Here is a 20861-nt window from a genome sequence, read left to right as displayed (position 1 = left end):
TAACATATATATACAAATATAACAACAATATGAACCAGTTAAAATTAACTGCTAATTACCAAAAAAATAATGCTTATAATTTGCTAGTAATATTTTATTACTTATTTAGTCAAGTAAAGTTTGGAATGGAAGTATATGGTATGGTATATTTATATAATGGCGTTACCAGGAGTGTGAATGTGGGTGTGAGTGGTTGTTTGTTTCTATTTGTCCTGTGATGGGCTCGCGACATGTCCAAGGTGTACCCCGCCTCTTGCCCAATGTCAGCTGGGATTGGCCCCTGTCCACCACGACCCTGCACGGATAAATGAGTATAGATAATGGATGGATCGATGGTATTACCAGTAAGTAAAGTATCTCAGATGTTCACACCCTATAGTTAGTTTACACAATGACCATAAATGTCTGTAAATTCCATTTTCCTTGTAAAATCTCAAAAAACATACTTAACATTGTCTCATGTGCTTTGATCCTTTAAAAACGTCACTTTAAAACATTTATACATGTTTTAGAAACGTTTATACATACTTTGCCTCCTAAGATACAATATAAACATACAGAGGAATTCCACTCTTGGGAAAGTATGTCTTTAGATAACTCTGTGCTTCAATAGCAACTCCTAACGATCATGATGGCGTCAGAAGATTTAGAAGCTGGACTTTCCTCTTAGTCAAACAGTGGAATTATCAGTGACAGGCTCTTTGAACTCTTCTGACTCATAAGTTGGCCACACCAAAGATTTATTTCCTTTTGAGAAAAATATGGTCAGCGTCACAAGAGTGTAAACAAACAAGTTCCAAGCAAATGGGAAAAATCAGATTTATTTCTAAACTCGTACACATTATCCCTCTACCTCACATTTTGGTAGCTCATATTCTAGGACACACCATCTCTCTAAACAAACTGCAATGGATAGAAACATAAAAATAAAACTTCTGATACTGCTTACAACCACAGTTGTATTCAAAAATATATGGATAATCTAAATAAACATGACATACCAAAAATGGTACCAAAGAGGTATACAGTACATTTAAGGGCACACAATGTTCTTTGCCACTTCTTCTACAAGGATCAAATTTAGTGCATCGGACAAAAAAAACTCTCGAGTCCCTTTCACCTCTCAATAAGGCATATGTGTGAAGTTTATCACATCTTACTATACCGAGAACAAATAACTTTCTCCTACTAAGGTTAAACAATGAAAACATGTAGTTAAATTAAACAAATGATCCTGTTCCTTCATGTTGTTTTTAAAATGTGTTTTAAAGAACACAAGTATAAACTTCTGTTCTCTTCACTGTAATGGCAAAAAAATATCACATTCAATAGAAATATGTCACAAGTCAACAGGCTACCACAGAGCGTGTGCAACAATGCCTAAGGTGTAGAGCTGCAACCAATAGCCGATTAATCAATTCGTTGTCAACTATTAAATTAATTGCCAACTATTATGATAATCAATTAATAGCTTTGAGACCTTTTTTAAAGAAAAAAACGAAAAAGAAAACATTTTCTGATTTCAGCTTTTCAAATGTACACATTTTCTGGTTTCTTTACTTCTCTATGACAGTAAACTGAATATATTTGGGTTGTCAACAAAAGGAGACATTTGAGGGCATCCCCTTGGGCTTTGGGAAACACTGATCGTCATTTTCTGGACCTCACAACTAATGGATTAATTGAGAAAATAATCGAGAGATTAATTGATAATGAATAGAATCATTAGTTGCAGCCCTACTAAGGTGTCGTCATTCATTCATTATTAATAAAGGAAGTACAGCGATACAAACCCAACCGATTCTGTTTAAGTGCTGAAAAAGGTCCGTTCCTCTGTTTTTACATCCTACATGCTTCTTTAATGTACAGACATGAATCTAGAGATTTTTTTTGTTTATCATTTATGTATTTATTTTAGAGGTTTCCATCCTTATGCCACAACGGCATCTCTTTGGTTTCCTCAAATTCTTTACTGCAACCTCCTTTACAACGTATGATTGTGAAACAGCACAAAGCTTGTTTTTTTTGTTTGTTTATGTTTAACGAAAGGGAGTCACATTCACGGCATAACATGAAAATTAACAATCCATTCAAAGTATTGAGTCGCGGTTCAGCCTTGAAGATAAACAGGAAACAAAAATACTACAAGGGTTTAATTTTCACTGTCAACCGTCACAAACAGCTGGGAGAAAGATTGTGACTTCTCTTATAATGTCACTGAAAATCTTTTGTTACATGACTGGGTTGAAGTGAAGTGGCTGGGACTGGGTCCAGTCTACTGGGTTGATGAAGGTGATGCTCAGACCCAAGTCTTCTCTATGACAAAGGTGTTTCCCCACCTCCCCAGGGCTTAGGGAGCTTGGACCGTGGGGAGGACCCTAAAGAGTCAGCCCTGTCATAGGGGTCGCTGCAGCACCTTGTCATGTCTCTAACTCCTGCCCTGCCAGTGGGATGACAAACACAGTGATGTCATCGCCTGAGCCAAGTTTGTCATTGGGTAGCCGCCAGCCGCGCTCTTTCAGCACTCCTCGTGACCTCATCAGGAGGTCCTGGGCTGCCAGTGTATATCTGTGTAACACACAGAGGGCAGAAAGAAAATATGGTCATTACAATAGTGAGCCCCCGCCCTATTTATGCCCTATGTAATTAACTGCAGATGTATGGTCTCAGTAAACAATGAGAATAGTTAGGACAGTAAAGGATGCAGAATTGTTGTGAGACAGTGGAAAGTGTTAACACGCTCATCATTTGTAGTCACACGTGGTCACACGTGGTCACACGCTCATCATTTGAGCACTGGACTGAACTAATATCTAACATGGCAGGTTATGAACTAGTCATATCTAGGACTTTTATGGACTACATCAACAACAGACATTGTTCAACAACTGATCACACATCATGGCCAGCAAAATAGCAACTGATAAAGCCCATTGTCAATATTTGTCTTATTTATTTATTACTTACTCTTTATAGTGAGTATACTGATACATCTACTCTTTGGTACTGTATTGCTGCTTATTACATTCAATATTCTTTTAGCTATGGAGATATGGGGTGGGGTAGGTTGATGGGGGGAAATGTCTTATAACCTTCATGAAATGACAAAATGTTGGACAAAAATATCATTAAAAAACAAACAATAGTGAGATACACTACAATTTAAGATAAGCACAAAGACACAGACAAAACACAGATTCATATTCAATCAAATAAGCATATCAGATAAAATAAAGCTTGCTTTTTGTTCAGTTCTGGTCAACCAATCATCCAATAACAATTGTACACCCATTCTAGGTTTACTATATATGTGTTTGTCTTATGTCTTTGTCCATTTTGACCGTGGTGAAGACACAATAATGTGGAAAGATTGGTTTGTTCACACTATTTTGCTGTCCTTAAGCTGAGAACCACCTGATTCAGCTGCAGACTGCTAGAACAGGAAATAAAGTTAATAAAGTTATATCTTATCTTATCTTAACATGTGCAGATAACTATTTTTAATTTGAGAAATACTTAATTTTACCCCCTATTTAGCATTTATTAACAGCATATACATATTAAAAGTTCAGTGTGTAAGTTTTAGTGGCATCTAGTGTTGAGACTTGCAAATTGAAACCAACTGCTCAGTCACCACTCACCACTCCCTTTGCAAGCGCTCAGGAAATTTTTATAAACCAGATGACTACTACTGCTACTACTACTTCTTCTTCTTCTTCTTCGTACATATTCAACGTTGTGACAAAACGCGCTCTGTAGAGCAGTTTGGGCTACTGTATAAACATGGTGGTACAACATGGCGACTAAGGTAATAAAAGGTCTTTACTGAAAACATAGTTATGTGTATTACATTGAATTTATGTCAACAGATCCTCCTAAATATTACACACTGGACCTTTAAATAGTTTATAACACTCTATAATGTAATTTTTTGTTAAAGTTTAAAGTGTTTTTATGTGTTTCACAACATAATATAACACAGTTGTACTTACATAATATACATCTTAATACGTCATAATATACGTAAGTTTTAATTGTTGAAACATTGCTGTGCATTAACACACATTTAAACATGTCATTATGTCTGCTTGACTTTGCAGGAGACCTAGGTATTTGTCACCATCTAGTGGACACACTTCACTGTGGATTTTTCTGCAGCTTTCATGTACTTTTCTTCTAAATGTTCACATAGCGCAAGACAGAACAAAAAGCCAGAACAAAAGCCCAATGTAAAGGATTATTTGGCAGACTGCATACCTCATGGGATCAGAAGGGTCGCAGCAGGATAAGTAAGCTGACACAGCATCTGCCACTTCCCTGTCCGTTGTCACGTCCCACAACCCATCTGTGCCCATAACCAAGACGTCATCTGGGCCATGTTTGTTTTCATCCAGGTTATAAACCTTCACCTGTGACAGAAAGAAAATTAATAAAAAATATTATTGATACATTTTTATTCATCATCATGCTGGCATGATTTTAAAAACTATTTTGCAGAAAGAATCCAGTTAACATTTTGTGCTTGGTTGTCCTGAAAGCAAATGTATGCTGGCATGCAATGGATATAACCTCCATATATAGTTATTATACTTAGATAAGATAAAACCAAAATACTAAAAAGGTTTTGTGCCGTTCTAGAAAAAAGTTCAAATGAGTGTCTAACTGCCTTGTGCACTTTAACACAACATAGAGTGTTAAAGAGTTTTAATAAATTGAAGAAAGAAAAAAAATTGCTTTTATATTTACTATTTACAAGTCAGAGATAATTATGTAAAAGAAATTTAAAAAACAATGTATACACTTAGGGCGCCACAGTGAACAAACCTTAAGAGTCATTTTAGGTTAAGAGACCTCTGCAGCAAGATAGGTTCTTGGTCAATGAAACAGGATTGATTCATGCACAGTATTCACCAGTGGTGGAAGAAGTAGTCATATCATTTACTAAAGTAAAAATAACAGTACAGCTCTGTAAAAAAAACTATGTAATAAGTAAAAGTCCTACATTCAAGATTTCACTTAGAGTAGAAGTACAAAAGTATTAACAGAAAAATTTACTTATTAATGTAAAAGTACTTGTTGGGTAGAACAGTTCCTCTCTGAGAGTAAGATTATGTATACTGTATACACAATTTTACACATGTATTTTATATACTGTTAGACAGTTTAATCTGTATCATAAAGTATCAACAGTATGATATTTTATAAATTGATGAATTTCTGTTTTGGTAAAGTAACTAGTAACTCCAGCTGTTAAATAACTGCAGTTAGTATAAAGTAGCATTGAAAAACTAAAGAAAAGTAAAAGTACCTCAAAACTGTTCTTAAGTACTAGACCTGAATATATGCACTTAGTTATTTTACACCACTGGCATTGAAAAAAAAAAGCCCTCTCAACACAGCAAAAAAACTAAAATAAGTTGTTGCACACTCAGAGGCGTCCCAAAAATATTTATTCAAATGTGTGTACAAGGCAGCCTGATGAAGCCTGTGGTGAAAACCGTTTGAATGCTTGAATGAACCAGTGTTCACCAACTTATTAAATTTTTTTAATATTGTATCTTTGATAACAGATGAAGTCGTTTTAAAATGATCTCTTAACTGCTATAAAACACAACCTGAAACACAAAATATACATGTATGTTTCCATGAGGAATAAGACCTTTCCCAAATAATTTGAGAGATTGAAAAAAAGACTGTACAGTAAGAAGTCTAACCCACTCAGTTCCCATGCTGGTTGTTGGTGTTTGTTTTCTCCTTCTTATGTAAAATATCGTTAATTAAAATAAAATGAAATAAAATGACTGCTGGAGTCAATGAATCTGTTTGTTTGACCCATATCTGCGCCTGCAAAAAGGCAATGAAGCATTTTATGAGACACGGCTTCCAGGAGTGCAAAATAGTGTCACTTCCAGCTGACTACTCAAACTCACCTCAGGGACGCATGAGAGGAAGGGCTTGATGTAAATATTGGAGTTGTACACCTTCAGGTCATGATCACCTAGACCACGGGTGACTCCAATTGTCGCCATGACGCGTGCCTGTGTAAACCAAACCACACATTCACACAGGCGCACACACACACACACACACACACACACACACGCACACACACAGTAATGTAGGTTATTGGTCCGGGATGTGATTCAGTTCTAGGAAAATCCACTTATGAGGGATTATTAAGTGAAGACCATGTTCTCTCAGACAATAATGAAAATGTTGAGCAGGGCTGATGCTGCAGAATTTAACAAATCACTTGTAGATGTAGAAAAGATGCATCATTATTGTATTAATCCGCATCCGACAGACTAAAAGATGTATCAGCTGTAGATAATCTGGAACAAGCACATTTTATTATTATATCATTACTAAGTAGAAACTGTCCGCAGTCTCTAAAAGGCTGTGTATCACGTACAATACATCAGGTTGTCTCTGTTTCTTACCTTTTTACCCTCTCCATATATCAGGGGGAATTTCAGATCATCTTCAACAATTGTTTTATAAGCCCTACAAGAAAACAAACAACAAATCTCACATGTAAGTTTCTTTTGATGAACAAGTCACTACTTCAATTCAAAAATGCCAACAATTAACAGGTCCTAGCTTCTCAAATGTTAATATATGCTGCTTTTCTCTCTTTTGTCATCATTGTTAACATTTTGGTTTTTCAAGGTATGAACAAGTCAAGTTGAGCTTTGGAGAACTGGGAATGATGTTTTTACTATTTTCTGATATTTTATAGACTAAACAAATAATGAGTTCATCAAGAAAATAATTGGCAGATTCATCAATAATTAAAGTCATCATTGGTTCATCTCTCCTAAACACTCTACAACTTAACTGTTCTGAAAATTATAGGATGGCAAAGACAGAGTAAAGGGTTCATGAACAGTGATTAACTCTCATAAATGTGATTAAAAAGGATCTCCAGGTTTACCAGCCAGTCATGGTGTGGTCTCTGTAGAGCATCTTTTTGCCCAGCTCACTGTGCTGGATCCTACGAGGGAACTCAATGTGAGTGAACTCGTTACCCAGGAGCTCTGGCCTCAGGAAGCCCTGGAGTGACACACGAAATGGAGCAGGTTGCATCAAACCCCATAAAAAGTGTACCTCAGCCTAAATGTCAGTCACAACTCACATGTTTTTCCAAATCATGAAAAGCTGTAAGATTGCATGTGTAACAGGAGGCCTGCTGTACTGTATTCTATTCACTGAAAGCACAAAGCAGCTTCCCGTTTTAGCAGCAAACCTCATCCACCCACTTTGTGACTCAGATCTACAACCGGTTACTAAAACAGGCAACTGATGAACGTCACTTTATATCAGTGAGATACAAGATTTCATCCCTTTTCTTCAGGTTGCCCACTTATCACGCTCAACTCAACTTTACTGTTTGTTTAACCTCACTTGACAAGTAAAGTTATATTTATACTCCTCCTGTTACAGCTTTCTATGTATCAGATTATAAAATCCCCTTGAACACACTAATATGTGTAAAATAGTTATATTTGCTATGTTAAACGTAGAAGATGGAAGAATACCAGATACTGTAGCCGCTGTCTCTCTGACTCGGGTGTGAATTCATTGGTCATGGGAATAACTTCATTATTTCGTATGATTATGGCCCTGAAGAGAGAAAGAGGGAGGGGAGACAGGAGTGAGAACACAGACAGAACCTTATTTTTCACAAACAGCTTATGTAAGTGGATTGGTTATTGGTACAAGAAGGCTACATGATGCTGCAGTATGCAAAACGAACCCCAGGGGGCACAAGAAGCTACTATGTCTGAGAAGGTTTCCTATGAGTGCATCCATGCACTGTGTAATAGAGAGCTAGAGTAAATTGCATTTTTCCTGTGGTCGTCAGGTATTTTCCACTTCTCTCACCTGCTATCTCCAGCATTGGCCACGTAGAGTTTCCCCATTAAATGAATGGCAGCTAAGGCACAACACCCACCAGAGATGGCATATGAAAGTTTTTCCTTTTCAATTAGGTCATCCTGAAATAAAGAGAGACAAGTCAAAGTAACAAAATGCCACACAACACATCAGTGATTTAAGAGCTCGCTTTGCCTCTCATCACCCAGAATAGCTCATTATTTTCTTCATCCATATTCATATTTAAAACAAAACAGCAGTGGTAATGGAGAGAAACAAGGAGGCTTTGAAGAATACATTACCTTGGCTACGGGTTATTATCAGTATCATCTAAACCAGACAGTGGTTGCATCAGAGAAGAGAATCACTTTGAGCTTACTGACTGCGTGAGGCCCTCAGGATCCTCATGTCTGGATACTTATCCACAAACAGGAAGATATCACTATTAAAAAAGTTACCAGTTTACTGCTGGTAGCTCTGTGAGGCTGCACTTGGGCACAACAGTGCTTTGAGCAAAATCATAACGTTGTCATTGAGAGGTTGCTAACATACTCTCAATGACAATGTTACCATGCTGATATATGGCATGTATAATGTTTACCATGTTCACCATTTTAGTTTAACATGTTAGCATGCTAACATCTTCTTATAAGCACTAAATACAAAGTACAGCAAAGAATGATGAGATTGTTACACTATTTTTCTGAACTCATTACTACACATAAACAAGTTTAAGACTGTGGATCAGCTGGTAAACCCAACCCCTCCTTGTGCCTCAGCTGGAACTAATGATGACTGTGAATTGTTTTTATCTTATTTTACCAATAAGGTGGTGTCAATCAGAGCCTCTATTACCCCCGCGGCCTCTTACTCAGAGGTTCCTCACCAGCAACAAGAGAGTTTTAACCAGTTTTATCCCATCGACTTGTCTGACCTTTTAAAAACAGTATCACAAATGAGTGTCCTCCAGCCCACTTGATGTAATACCTACAAAGTTTTTACAGAAAGTAATGGATTCTGTTGGGCCCCATTTGATCTCTGTTTTTAACAGCTCCCTATCTACTGGTTGTGTCCCTGATTATTTTAAAACGGTTTGCGTGAACCCACTTTTAAAGAAACCTGGTTTAGATCCCTCCCTCCCACATAATTTTAGACCAATTTCAAAACTGCCTTTTATTGCAAAGATTCTAGAAAGAATTGTGTCCAAACAGCTGCTCACTGTACTGGAAAATAACAAAATATTTGAAAAGTTTCAATCTGGTTTCAGGAAGTACCACAGCACTGAGACTTCCCTGGTTAATGTCACCAATGACCTTTTAATGTCTGCTGATGAAGGTATGTGCTCAGTCCTGGTACTCCTGGACCTTAGCGCTGCTTTTGACACCATTGATCACAACATCATGTAAGACAGACTGAGGCACTGGGTGGGGATCTCTGGTACTGCCCTAGAATGGTTTTCATCTTGCCTGTCAAATAGGAAGTTTTGCGAGTCTGTAAACAACTATGTCTCTTCGTTCTGTCCAGTTAAATATGGTGTGCCTCAGGGGTTGGTCTTAGGACCCATTTTGTTTTCCTTGTATCTGCTTCCCCTTGGACATATTATCCATAAACATGGCATTTCTTTTCATATTTATGCTGATGACACACAAATATATATATTATATATATATATATATTCACTTAACAACTGCCTTTGTGAAGTTAAAAAATGGATGTCAAATAATTTCCTCCAGCTGAACTTAGACAAAACAGAAATCCTGGTCATTGGGTCCCAGCAGATGGCAAAACAAATACTGCCATCTGCTGGTTCCTTAGTAAGTCACATTAAGCCTGTGGCAAAGAACCTTGGTGTCTGGTTTGATAGTAATTTAAATTTCGAGTAGCACACCACAAAGCTTGTTCAATCATGTTTTTATCAACTTATAAATATAGCAAAAATTCGATCTATGTTAACTTTAAGGACACCGAGACCATTTTACACGCCTTCATCTCATCACGCCTGGATTACAGCCTTTTCACCTGTTTAACCCAAAAATCTATTGATCGACTCCAGACTGTCCAGAACTCAGCTGCCAGGCTTTTAACCAGAACAAAGAAATATGACCACATTACTCCTATTTTAGCTTCATTACACTGGCTCCCAGTATGTTTTAGAATTGACTTTAAAATTCTATTGATCAATTTTAAAGCTCTTCATGGCCTCTCGCCTTGTTATATTTCTGACCTTTTAGTCCCATACACACCAGCACGTACCTTGAGATCCTCAGGCAGAGGTCTGTTGTCTGTTCCAGAGTCTCGACTGAAAACTAAAGGGGACAGAGCGTTTGCTGTCAGGGCCCCGAGGCTCTGGAACAGCCTGCCCGAGGAAATCAGGTCAGCTGAGTCAGTGAACTCTTTTAAGTCCCTTCTTAAAACATACTTTTATAGGAGAGCCTTTCCCGGTCTTATTTGACTTTATTTTATCCCTTTTATTTTATTCTATTTTACTAATTTTATATTTATCACAAATGTGTATTTTAGTCTTTTCAATGTTTTCATGCTTTTATCTTGTATTGTTTTTGTATTATTGTCTTTTGGGTATTATTGTCTTTACACTTGTTAAAGCACTTTGTAACTTGTTTTTGAAAAGTGCTCTACAAATAAAGATTATTATTATTATTATTGTTTTTGCAGATTAGTCATAAACCATATTTGGACAAAGTGAAAGTTTACCCTGATGGTGATGGATGGAAAATTATGTTATCACAAAAATAATTACAATTCATCCCGAGAGGGACATGAATGTGTGTAATTACATGGCAATGCATCCAATAGCTGTTGAGATATTTTACTCAATTTACCCCAATTGAGAACGTAATAGTGAATCTAGACAAAAAGTCACCAATTTTATTCGGATATAAAATCTGGGAACTACGAATGCCTGTATAGAATTTAATGCCAATCCGTCCAGTAAATGTTGAGATATTTCATTGGATATGCCGACATTTTGACAGCTGGTGGCACTAGAAGCAAAGTTTAGAGGATTACCAAAGTTATGGGATTCATCCTCTAACCACCAAGAATGTCTGAACCAAATTCTACGTCAATCAATCCAAATGTTGTTGAGATATTTAAATCTTGACCAAAGTGGGGGATCAACTGACCGATCAACAGACAAATGCCATCCCCATGGCTCATGAAGATGTGAGAGAAAGTTAGGTTTACCAAAATAAGATCTTTCTACTGTCCCCCTTTAGTGAGCTTTTTGTACAAATTATAACAGACCGGCTAAGATAGTAAGTGTTTTCATGGAATTTGAATATAAAATCTTCAGTAATGTTACTGTTTGAGGATACAAATGTGCAAACATGCCTTGTGCAGCTTGAATTAAGCAAAGCAGTGTTCTCTTTTTTTTCTCACATGGATTGTTTTTTATCATCTGCTCACCATCTGTGAGAAGGCCGTCTCTATGACTCCCATCACCAGGCTCTCCAAGCTGACAACCTTCTCCATGTGAAAGCGTACGGAAGAGTCGCTGACAGCCTCTGGGTCTTCTGGTTCCTGTGCAGCTCCCTTCTTCGTCTCCACCTGGTACGGGCTGCCGTTCTTGGCCAGGCAGATAGGAGGTGCGCTGGTGGGGTTCTCCAGCAGGTGACAGATTTCTCCCAAACGGTCTCTGATGAGGCGGTGAAGAAGCTTGGAGGCCATGATGGCGGCTCCGGAACCTGCATGTCCATCAAACACGCCCCAAAAGTGGAGAGGGATTCCTGTTCCATCCTACAAAATGTATATGAATATGAAAATGAGAAGTGGCAATACAAAAAGAACAGAAAAGTAATAAGTCCTATGGTTATGGTTTTGAAATCTCCTGTGAGATTACATCTCTGAGCAGAAGGCACAGATTTGTGAGGGTTTACAAGCTCTGGGGCTGCAGCTGGTTACATTTGTAATGCTAAGCAATATGTTTCTTCCATTTCAGGTTTATTTGAACAGTTCCAGTAAATCTAGATTATAATATTATGGGAAAGCAGGAAAGAGACAAAAATCTTATTGTGATCTTTACTTTTAATGATTTATGTGGCACAGTTTAAGTGAAAGACAATTTAAAACAGTAGTGTGCAAAAAACATGAAATTGAAGTAATATTATTTGATTTACGGTGGAAATCAAGTGTCCTGTGATATCTGGCCTAACATGATCTACACATGCGATGGAAAGACTACAGGAAAATTCTTCACATGCCAGGGCTTTTGCTGATCTACCATGACGTAATGCCCGATGGAAAGGCGTTGCCACCTTTGTGTTTACAGGCATGTTTACAAGCAGAGTTGGCCTGACTGACTAACAGATGAACAGGCTTACCCCTCTGATGCCCAAGTGGGGGAGGGGTTCAACAAGGGATGAGGTAATTAATTTACACCAAATGGAGGAGTGTGTGTGTGTGTGTGTGTGTGTGTGTGTGTGTGTGTGTATGTGTGTGTGTGTGTGTGTGTGCGCAGGCACACTAAAACAGATATATTGACCTGAAAAACCAAATGTCAAAGACTACAGGACTACAATCACTGAGAAGTATTTGGCCTGTGCTCTACAGACATAGAACAGTCCTTATGCAACATCAGCTCAAAAGCACAAACCTGGTGTGTGTGTGTACACAGTTTTTAGTATGTTAATAAAATGAATAACTGTGACACACAATCTTGGTTGTAGAGTAAAAAACCTTAATGCTCAGCCAGATCTGGCACTTAAACCTGCAATGAGTGATTTTTTTGGCAGCTTGGGGGCAGGATAACATTGCATTTACTGCATTTACATAGCCGATGAAAGCCAACTCTGGGTCGGTTTTGTCAGTTTCAAAACAAAGTGGAGGTCTCTATGTAACTCAAGCCTTTCTGACGTTGACTGTGTTTTCACCCAGCATCGATTTGATTCTTGTTTGGCCTGATGGGCTTCGGCACATAAAACTTGCTGATGTTTTGTTTTTTCTTATGTGGAGTTTGTTTTGGAGTCTGTGTTGTGCTGGGAGCCGGTCATTTTGTGGTGTTAGTGGACTGAATGTCATTAGCTGCGGTGTTATCACTGTAGTGGGCAAGAGGCTCGGGAGCATGCATGCAGAGAACTCGACCCAATTCCTTCACATAAGAAGAAAAATAGTGGCTGTCCCAAGCAAAAGAGAAAACAGGCGTGTGGTTCATTTCTAAGTGAGGTTACAGCCCGTTGACAAGCAGCTAGTAAAAACGTGATGTACTGATAAGTAATTTTATTGAAAAACTACATACTTTTAATATACTTTAATATATATATATATATATATATATATATATATATATATATATATATATATATTCAAATAGTAGAATTTGGTTAAAAGTCTTCTTTTTGGGACTTTGGGTCTCTTCAGTTAAATCTTCTTTACTACAAAGCTGAGGGTGAAGATACAAACGTTCCAAAAAATACTTGTCTTGTACTTGTACAACTGGAACTCGTTTCTGGTGCTTTGCTTTGTAATGACGAGATGAGGTACACTGAGGGATCTATCAGAGACATTTAAACAACAGTATATATAGTGAAATATTAGAAGTCCCTCAAGGACTGGAGGGGAATTGCAAGTAACAAAGTGAATCCATCAATACCAAATAGGATACGAAGACACCACTACTGGGTATCAGATAACTGCACTTCATGAACAGACGCGATTATAATTCAAATGCACTACTGCACAGACTATACAGTGCTTTTGTTTATTTGTGTATTGGAGCTGCCAAGTTTTTGTTGCCTTCAACCAGACACTTCGTTCCTCATTCATTGACTCCTGTTCTGGTATTCAGGAGCTTTCCCTTCACTCACCCCGTTGTCCTCCAGCATAGTGGAGTTGCGGTGTTTGCTGCTTGGCTTCTTCACAAACAGCTTCTCGCAGGAGGCCTGGTCCTCGTTCAGCATGCTCTTCCCCGCATTGATCACCCTGATGGAGAAAGAGGTGAGAAAGAAAGGTGAGAATGGAGTCAGATGATTTATGGTGTTTTCTCTCATTCCTCTAACCACACAAACACATAATAGCACCCAGAAAAATGGAGAGAATCGAACAGTGTTGAAAGAAGTGGGCCAGGATGAAGTCATGTCCCATAGGGAACTTGTAGGAGAGATTAATTGTTTTTATTATGAGCTGATGCCTGTGGAGGATAATGGCTTTGGAGTAATAACAATGTTTTATACTTTAGCAGCATTTATATTGGTGTGTGCTGCAGCAGTGTTCACTGGAGGTACCACTGCTTAACTGTGGTGAAAAAGTGGTGAAGCCTCTCCTCAAAGTATGCAAATTAATTAGCAGATTCTTGAAACTTATTTGAGTTGTTTAATTGTAAATTGTAAAATTGTAAATCATTATGGACCATAAACCTGCATTACTTGTTTCTGGGTGGGGTTTGCCACTTGGGTGCAGCACAACCAAGTGCAACAAGCAGGAAACACTGACATACGTAATTACATCATAAAGTTGTTTTGTGTTGGCAAACTACTGCATATTTACACATCCAGCAGACACGAGGCAGCATAAGCATTCAGTTGTTGAGTTTCTGACTACCTGGCGATTTTTAGTCCAATATTTACTCTTTTTTAGCTATGTTTTGGACTTTATACACCTGATGGAAATATCTGGCTCTTTAGCTGCTAAATGCTTCACTATGTTTACCTTATTAGTCGCACCTGTGGTTCTAGGAAGGTAGAGTACAGTGGGTTTATCAGAGCTTTTCTCTGAAAACTGCTGTATCTGGAAACAAGGTTCAAGTTGTGGGCCATAAAACCACAACAATGAGCAGAAAGATGCTAAAAATCTCTGTAGAGCTGAGGAGAACTGCAGTCAGGTAATAATTCTCTATGGGTTTGTAACAACGTGCCACTTTCACATTACCTATAATGATTTCATAATGTAAAAATACTGATTTGAGCAACTTTCACTACATTGCCACACAATGGATAATCTCTCAGCACCAAACATGAATGCAGACTTGATGTTTACTCTGGTGGGTTACACAACTCAAGCATGTTTCAAGAATCTGCCAGTTATTTTTCATACTTAGCTGAAGTGAATGGAAACTATTGCCTACGCAGAAAAAACAGCATGTTTTGCAAAGTGATTCGCTGTTTAGTAAGGCATAACATAAGTTTTATAGTAAATGGGCTTCAACATACAAACATCCCACCGGATGGTCCTTTAAGCTGCTGCATGAGGCTGGAATGTCATGCTGGCATATTATATAACATATTCAGTTTCAATTATAGATAAATGCCACTTTATCTGAAAAAATGGCATAATGCCTATTGCACAATTCTAGTAATTCAAGTATTGTCAATATGATTCCCTCGGAAACTTCTGCAGAGGAGGGATTAGGAATTTATCAGTGGCTGCTGGGATCATCACTGGAAGAGAAAAGAGCAAGACACTAAAAATGAAAGCGAGACTGGCAGTGAGAGGGAAAGAGGAAAAACTGTCCAGTCAAACAAAGGAGAGAAAAGAGAAAGCCAGAGCAAAAAATCTCATCAATGCAAGACCTTTGACTTCTCACTTTCCAAATAGTTCAGCTGATTATAATCATTGCAAAAAATGGTCACTGGCTGGCCAGAAGCACTCGTATCAGAGAGCAGCAAAAATGAGGCGCAAAATGCTACTGCTGCCCAAATCTGGATTATAAAAGCTCTCTCACTTTCTAATCAGTTGAAAGCAGTGGACAGGCACCATACTGTCCTGCACATCGCTCCCTGCATTAAGACTGATGACAGGAAAGAATTTAAAGAGTGTATGTTTTTATTTGCTATGGGATGCAATATACTGATGGCTGATGGATCAGCCATCAGTATATTAGACTTGCTGAAAAAATGGCCACCATATACCTCCTTGGTACAACAATGTTACTCTTCTTAGGGTTTTTTCACATTTTGGCCCCTAACCCTAACCCATTAAATAAACATTAATATAATCATTTGTTGTATAATATCATAATTATAGAGTTTCTTACAATACTTTAAAAATGCTAAATTCCTTAAAGTCGAAAACCATAAATCATTTTAACACTTGTTTTGAGAGGAGACTAGATTGAATATGAAAATAAATGCCCTCTTCCTGCAGGTTAACAGTGTAATTAAGTTTCACCCTCCCACAGTAAAGAATGATTCTCTGTTTTGAAAGCAGTCACATGCGCTCAATGAGCTATAATTGAGCATAATGTTGGCTGTGTGGGAGGATGTGATTCTAAACAAGGAGCTCAGGCCTAACTCTTACACATATCTGCATTTCGGTCAACCACACTGACTTGTGACTGAAAACTATGTTGGCCAAGTTTGGTATTTCTCTGTTTGAACCCTCCTTTTGTGCAGTATATTATGCAAGGAAAGTTCAAAAGAGGAAGTTGAGAGTTCCTGTGAATTCTCAGAATCTCTTGTGGACCTTCAAACGTCATAGATTTGAGGGAAATGTGTGTCAAGTTTGGTGTTATATGTTATATATTTCCTCTTTAGTAAAAAGTAGAGCGGTGGTTAAAAACTTCACCTCATGGTTTGTTAACCCCATGCTACTCAAGAAAGGCTGTTTCAGTGATGTAGAGTCCATCAGAGGCCGATCAGTAAGCCAGTGAAAGACACAGATTTTGAATTTTCCATTACAAAACTGAACTTTCTGAGACGTGTTGTAACTGTCACATGTGTTAGTATATTTTTATATTGTTTGTGATGCTTTTTGGATTAATGGTGGTCAATATAGAGTTTAAAATAAAAACTGTATACCTGCACCAACAGTCTGTCCTGCAGGTGTGTGCAGACACATTTGAGAGTAAAAGTGTGGACTGTTTGATAGGATTTTTATAAACTGAATAAAAAGATGAATCCCTGGTTAAACTATGCTACATCAGGTGGAGGTGGGCATCTGGACAAACTCTGCTGGCCTTGCACAAAGTCTTTATATTTAACATGTAAGGATTAGTCTAGCCATATTCTGAATTCCCTTTCAGGGAGAGGAAGTTGCTTGTTATGTTTGACACTGTGTACACATGGTGCAATGCTGAAATGAAAACTGCCAGGCGAGACCTGACGAAAACAAATCCCCAGTCCAATATAAGCAGATACTGCATAGACTTGGGTATTGCTTAGAGCATAATTCAAGTACTGTAATTAAAACATGCTGTTTTAATTAAAACATGCTGTTTTAATTTAGGACCTGGACACACAATAGTGTAAGGATTGGGTGATATGGACATATAAACTGGTAAATAATAATCGACTCTATGACAATGTGAGAGTAAATAAAAAAGGTAAAGTGGCGGGCTGGCCAGCTAAACAATGAGCTGAAACTCACAATGTGCTGCAGATTTTGGTGTTAATTCCTTGTAGGCTCGTCACTATGAGCGACATCTCTTATTACACATTGTTTCAAACAATGTTGTTATAAAAATATCAATTATAGCTACTTTAATGAAATAGTTACTGCACACTACAGTACATCACTTATCCAACAGAATCATGTATCCATGAACATGAACTGTTCCAACATGACTTTTTAACAAGTCTGTTAAAAAGTGATCTATTCTCTATACCTGCTGATTCACTTCAGAATCACAGAGAGCTTTGGATGATTTTTCTCCTGCAGTTTTGTGCTCGCCTAACATCTGTTTATTCATGCATTATTAATAATATTACGTGGAGTTATTACATCATAGATGATGTATATATATATATTTATATATAAATAAAATGTGTTCTCATCTTGGCTTAAAACAAGAGAAAATATCCATGTAAACATTTCCAAAATTAATTGAGCCACAGGAAGACTTTCTGCCTCCATATTGAATTGTATTAAATATCTATTTCACAAAAGCACTTACTGTAAATGAACTCACATTTTGATGCTGACACAATGTTGTACAGCAGCGTTATAGCATCAACTGGACTCATTATCTTGATCATCCAAAACCTGTGTGGTGCTAAAACTGTTCACAGTTCCTTTGAAACTAGATCCTATGTGTCTGTCTAACTTTTGACACGTATTTGGTGATGTTCAAAGGTTGAACTTCAATAACACTGTCACATCAGGACCAGTGAAAACCCCTCGATCAAGCTAACCCAACAACAATCACCATAATTCCTCATTACCACCAGAATGACAGACAGACACTAATTAAGTGTAATCAAAGTGGAGAGTGCACAGAGTCTGAATGAATGTAAGTCAGCAGGGCGGCCTCCAACTGGACAGCATCCACATTCTGTACAGCGTTTTGGCCATCATTGCTCCAGACAAACAGCACCAGACAAAATGGATGGCACTTATATCTGCTCCAACAGATAAATGTTGCTCTGTGAAAATTATCATTTCAGCCTGAAATTGAATCTGAAGTGAAGCTGCACAGCTACATCACCCATGTTTCGATGACTCCACACACATCACAGTCCATTTAACACCTTTGGATAGCTGTAAATGGTCTAATCAGAGCCATATCAGCTGTATGAGTGAATAAATAGCTTCTTCAGTCAATCCAGAATAAACACGGCCGTATATTCATCCAGGTGTTCAATCTTTACAACCTGATTACAGCAACAACTTGGCATTAGTGCTGCATTTTAGCGAGTGGACGGAATCCTTATTTGGGTAATTGCAGATGTTTTCAGTCACATTTAGTTGGGATTGATCTGTGTTAGCTGGAGAGTTTTGTCTGCTCAAAATGTGATAATCTAACACCGATGGGTGTGGAATTTTGCTACATGAGCACCAACAGCTGAGCAGATCAGACGATTAGATTGTGTTGTAAACAGCACTGCTAATGCTGTGATTACAGTTTAAGCGACTAAAATCAAAGTCATTTGCAGCATAAAGCAGATGACAGCACTGATGACGGTGCACAATCCCACACAGTGACCTCCCTTTCTGCATTACAGCCTACCTATTTGACTTCTCTTTTTCAGTCTTCTGAGAAGACAGTTGTCGTCACAAATCTCATCCTTGTCCCTTTTGAGACACTCTGCATGAGTCAGCCTTTTTTTTCGACACTGGGTACAGGAGGATAGCGAGGGGATATACAGTATAGCCCACATACTGTAGGACTGGAGCTATTCAGTCCTTCATAACCCCCCGCCCTCCCCTGCCTCTGGAAGAGTGGAATGTCTGAAAATGTTTTTCCTCAGTGGGAATTGCCAGAACAGCAAATCCCAGCCAACACTGTGAATGAAATGCTGCTGCTTTGTTTCTACCTGTGACAGTACTGCAGGTGTAAAACCCCCTGCAGTGAATGCAGTACTTCAGGAGTGGAATTCTGCACCTTAGCTCACAAAGAAATGTGAATTAGTCACAACTTAATGCACCAGGAAAACCTTTTTATGAAAGACGATGAAGCACCTTAAAGTATTTAACAAAAACACTGACTCAAAGGCTCTTAGTGTGTAAAAAAATACAAATAAGTGCCCCAACACAGAGGGCTTTTTTGAATATCAAAAACGTCATGAATGTAAAGAAACACACAGAAAGGTTGGTTAGTAACATGAGTAGGTAGACATTTCCTGCTTTCACTTTTGTATGACCTAGAAATTCAAGCATATTGACTTGAGGAGGAGCCTTCAGTCAAAGATATTTGAATACATTTCACTGCTGTCACGACAGGAATCGTTTTTTCTAATAACAGACACACTAATCCAAATATTAATTACAGCAGCTAGGGGGAGGAATGCTGTGGTAGAAAGTGTAGCCTACAATCGCAAAAGGCCATGTTGTGGCAATTGGCTGCTGCAGTGCACTCAGAGCTGCCGAGTGTGCTGCAACACAGGCCTGCCTGACACTCATCAGGATAGTAATAAAATCATAAGATTTGGAGATGGGAATGATTTTTGGGGGCGCATTTCGCCAAGCAATGCTTTGACTTGGCCACTCACTCTGCGTATCCCGTCCGCCAGGGAAGTCTACTGTCTCTCTTCAACGTCAGCACCGGCCGTGATGCGTGCTCGGTGGAGTACTGCAGGAGCTCCGGGGTGAGGTCCAAGAAATCCGGCCGGCCGTAGGGGAAGCGCGGCGGCAGGCTGTCCGGTCCGCAGGTCTGGCCGCCACCTGAGTGATGGTTGTGGTGGTGGTGGTGTCCGTGCGGCATCATCCCTCCCACCAGGGTGGACATCGCGTTTTTAACTTTGCTGATCATCTTCGGCACCGAAGATCCAAAAGCTACGGACGGAAAATTAAACGCGATGCGATGTGAGAGAAAAAAACAACAACAATACACAGCCAGTGACGAGGATCATTTCAGGAAGCGATTTTTTTTCTTCCTTGGCCCCATGTGACAGCTTTCAGACAGGCAGATACGGTGTTTTCCTCATTGAAACAGAATAAAACCCTCACTGGCTGCGTATGGGCTGTAATCCGGCAGATGGCTATATCTCATCTCAGAAGGCAGGGCTTCACGTGGACGTGCAGCAAGCCGTGAACACACACACACCCAAATAATAAACAACTATTTCAACAGCTACGGGAAATATTAATAGGCTGCTTTAGTCACGAGGACTGACAGACCTTAATGGGAAAGTCAGCCAAATAAATATTGGAAGATTTATGGATTATGACCATTGGCTTGGTCAGCTAGGCCTATAACCTATGATAACCTACAAGAAAAGGTGATATTTACACAGTAGGCTACATTAAAGGTACAATGTAAAGAAATGTACATTAAATAATCGCTTTCTATTGCCAATGTGTGAAAGGATTATAATGTAACTTAAAAAATGAAACCTTGCCCAGCTTTCTTGGCTGCCTGTGGACTGACTGGTTGGGGCTATGTGACATTTATGTGCCTACAGAGTGCCTTGCCTCTGTTCAGCTCCACTACAGCGCCAAAAGTGTGCCACACTAGCTAATATTAGCTTAGAAATGTAGTCCGATAAAGTCAACAAACGACCGGCCCCCACCCAGCTACAGTTGCTTGGAAAAGAGTGATATGGGTCACAGAATTTGATAAGTTAATTGTTTGTCAGGCCACAAATGAGACAAGAATC

At 38.6% G+C, this 20861-nt stretch overlaps 1 protein-coding gene across 1 annotated transcript; it reads right to left on the bottom strand.

Moving 5' to 3' along the window:
• Positions 1-804: 804 nt before the first annotated feature.
• ppm1j (protein phosphatase, Mg2+/Mn2+ dependent, 1J) lies at positions 805-20292 on the bottom strand. The gene is made up of 10 exons (XM_038697081.1): positions 19755-20292; positions 13698-13812; positions 11302-11631; positions 7885-7997; positions 7539-7623; positions 6935-7053; positions 6441-6504; positions 5931-6038; positions 4258-4409; positions 805-2568 (listed from the first exon to the last, which is right to left on the bottom strand). Exons 1-10 carry the CDS (start codon positions 20012-20014, stop codon positions 2421-2423), a joined length of 1494 nt encoding a protein of 497 aa, XP_038553009.1. The 5' UTR covers positions 20015-20292; the 3' UTR covers positions 805-2420.
• Positions 20293-20861: the final 569 nt, after the last annotated feature.

This window comes from Micropterus salmoides, unplaced genomic scaffold (assembly GCF_014851395.1).
Source record: "Micropterus salmoides isolate LMB-PRFRI ecotype aquatic unplaced genomic scaffold, ASM1485139v1 Ms_hic_scaffold_4, whole genome shotgun sequence".
Lineage (NCBI taxonomy): Eukaryota > Metazoa > Chordata > Actinopteri > Centrarchiformes > Centrarchidae > Micropterus > Micropterus salmoides.
This window is presented reverse-complemented; position numbering and strand designations above follow the sequence as displayed.